The 2,982-nt window shown below is 38.0% G+C and overlaps 1 protein-coding gene across 1 annotated transcript; it reads left to right on the top strand.

The window, feature by feature from the left end:
• Positions 1–627: 627 nt before the first annotated feature.
• On the top strand, positions 628–2,456 carry LOC118558995 (type-2 ice-structuring protein-like). The gene is made up of 7 exons (XM_036129642.1): positions 628–643; positions 739–824; positions 908–937; positions 1,337–1,443; positions 1,551–1,685; positions 1,770–1,881; positions 2,103–2,456. Exons 2-7 carry the CDS (start codon positions 764–766, stop codon positions 2,168–2,170), a joined length of 513 nt encoding a protein of 170 aa, XP_035985535.1. The 5' UTR covers positions 628–643; positions 739–763; the 3' UTR covers positions 2,171–2,456.
• Positions 2,457–2,982: the final 526 nt, after the last annotated feature.

Here is a 2,982-nt window from a genome sequence, read left to right as displayed (position 1 = left end):
TACTCAAAAATCTAAACAGCTGAGTGACTTGCTAACTAGGGCAAGACTAATGGAGGGATGCTGAAAAGCCTGGTGAAGAAACTTAAGGAAAGGTTTTGGAGAAAAACACAAAAGGAATACAAAGCAAAAAGACAAACAGTGGTGCACTGTAATAGTATCTGTTCACCAGGTTGGTGTCCTTCCTTAAGGATTTAAATAGTTTTGAAAAGGGTAAAACAAATAATCTGCAACATGTTTGTTTCTCCCTTATGGTGTTTACATTGTTCCTGAACATCTGGTTCCATCCACAACTCTGAAACAATCGTCTTCCGTGGCAGCTGACCTTTTACTGGTGAAGATCACTCTTCTTTCCCACACATTTAGTTCCTCGTTCTTGTAACAGCATTGCTTAAAACCCTTCTTGCAACAACCTCCACAGCCATGAATGGCACAAAATCTAAGGGTTGTATTTTGGTCTATGTTGAATTATGAAACAAGTTCAGAACCAGATCTGATCAAGGAGGGAAATTCTGTAGAATTACGTTGTGTCATTTCCTCATTTTGTGGATAATGGCATGTTTAGAAGCTCTATAAGTAGCCTGTGATTCCATAGTGAAGGCAAGCTGGTGCTGGCTGATTCAGGAAACAGATCCTTCTGCATCAGGTTGACTGATAACATTTCTGCTGATCTTTTTTAACATTATGAGATTGAATGTTCTTAACATGTTTGCTTTATTTTGACTTGATTTCAGTTTTCAGATCTGCATCATCTCATCACCTCATCATGAAGCTGCTGGCTGTGTGTGTCCTGGTCGTCTCTGTGATGGCTCAGACCAGAGCTGACCGTGAGCATTTCTGAAGTATTCATCTCATGTAGCGAGACTAAGACACAAAGAATCTCACTAACTCCTGTTTAAAATGTCCACAGCTGAACCAGATGATGGCTCCACCGATCCAGGTCAGTGGGTCTGTTTTGTCATTGTTTTATTTCCTGTATTCTCTGATGCTTGCAGACGACGTGCAAACTACTGTGTCTCTGGGTTATTTTTTGTGATTATGTGAGCAAACCTTTTACCCCTATTATAAGTTTCTAGTTAGCAGTCCAGCATATCACCATCAGCGGATCTTTGCTTTAATTAAGAGACCATTTTAAACAAAATAAATCAGGTTGTCTTATTATTGTTTGTGACTAACTAGGAATTTAACTTTATTATTATTATTACTATGTAATCTTTTTTAATACATTAGATTTTTCTTTTGTGACAGGAGGTCATAACCTGTCACAAAATAAAGTCAATACAAGTCTAATGGAACATAAATTGTTTTTAACCAAGACTCTCCATCTTTTTATCATCAGAAGAAGTTGACTTGGTCCAGAGATCTTCTTGTCCTCACGGCTGGTCTCCAATCAAGAATCGCTGCTTTCGCTATGTTTCCAAACCCATGACCTGGGCTAGAGCTGAGGTGATTTCTATCAACATTTTCTTTTCTTTCACTCTCCCTTTTTTCAAAGTTCTTTATTAACAACACTCAGCTACTAATTCACCACATCATGGTGTGTTTGTCTGTAGAGACACTGTTTGTCCATGGGAGCAAACCTGGCATCAGTTCATGACACGAGCGAGTACCATCAGGTTCAGTCTGTGATAAGAATGGCAACTTACGGGTCTGGAAGAGCATGGATTGGAGGCACTAACGCACAGGAGGTATTTTAACCAGTAACGTTTATATATTAAGTATTTTGTGAAACATTAGATGAAACATGTCATCTACTGAATTCTTTCTTTCAGACGAGCATTTGGTTTTGGAGCGATGGAAGCCCTCTGCACTACACAAACTGGTGTCATAGCCAGCCTGATAATTGGAGAAACAGTCAGCGCTGTATGGAGATGAACTATTCAGGTAAAAAAACATCACATATGACTGTGTTGTTTTTTATTGGTTTACTTTTTAAGTAAACTTTTTACATACTATACACATAAATTTACTAGACTCAATTCAGGGCTTTTTGGGGGGACATAAAAAGATCAAAATATCAACCTTTCCCATAATTATGATAGTCTGTAGAACCCTTCAGGGTTTTTTTTTCTGTGATGTTGACTGATTTGTTCTTTTGATGAAAGGTGAAAAGTGCTGGGATGACCTGGGCTGTTCCACCCGTCTTCCTTCTGTCTGCGCTAAGGAAGTCTGATCAGTCTGATGTTCAAAAAGATGCTTAAAACAGAATCCGGTCGAAGATCATTGTTACATGTTTCTGTTAACCTGCCTTTTTACAGCTTCATTGCTATCCTAAAAGCTCTTTCTGCTTCTTTGACTTAATATAATTTCTCATTAATGTTACCCAGTGAATACAGCCACAAATAAACAGCAGGTGGTTTTCTTCTTTCTAATTAGAGCAGACTGGGGATAAAAATTATCATTTAAAACAAACTTTCTTGTTTTCTTTGGCCTTGCAAAAATAAACCTTTGAAGCATGAAAATGATTGTGTGTGGTTTATTTCCCCCTTTGATTTATGATTTTTTTACCTATATTATTATTTCACCTTTGCACACAAACAAAACATTTACACAAATATTTTGCACCTGTGTGGGTAAACGCCACTGACTTAACCTTTTTTTTTTTATCCCTTTCAGTAACCAAAAAAGAAAAGAAAAAATCACAATATCTCCTTTTAGTTTAAACTATTAGAAAATATCTACTAGTTTCAAAAGCCTGTTTTACAATATTGGATTAATTGAAGGGTTCACTGTTCTCACTTGTAATACAGGGGCCAGGGGTCCGTTCTTCGTACGTCGCTAACTCAGTTAGCTGGATTTCATTGTTGACGATTTGGCATGATCTTGGATCGTTTGGTTCTTCGAAAGACATCCTGCACTTGTTGTCATAGCAACATGTGCGCCAGTTTAAGCCTGCTCGAGAGCAGGCTTATTTCATGTAAACAAGATTAGATCACGGCTGTATAAGCGGAGGAGATTGGCAAGTCTGCCGTAGCCATGTCTTGT

This window comes from Fundulus heteroclitus, unplaced genomic scaffold, assembly GCF_011125445.2.
Source record: "Fundulus heteroclitus isolate FHET01 unplaced genomic scaffold, MU-UCD_Fhet_4.1 scaffold_195, whole genome shotgun sequence".
In the NCBI taxonomy this organism is placed as follows: domain Eukaryota; kingdom Metazoa; phylum Chordata; class Actinopteri; order Cyprinodontiformes; family Fundulidae; genus Fundulus; species Fundulus heteroclitus.
This window is presented reverse-complemented; position numbering and strand designations above follow the sequence as displayed.

Coding starts and splice junctions, on each gene's coding strand:
- LOC118558995 (XM_036129642.1), top strand. CDS start 764: ATGAAGCTGCTGGCTGTGTGTGTCCTGGTCGTCTCTGTGATGGCTCAG. Junction 1,444..1,550: donor TGACCTGGGCTAGAGCTGAG/GTGATTTCTATC, acceptor GTTTGTCTGTAG/AGACACTGTTTGTCCATGGG. Junction 1,686..1,769: donor GAGGCACTAACGCACAGGAG/GTATTTTAACCA, acceptor TCTTTCTTTCAG/ACGAGCATTTGGTTTTGGAG.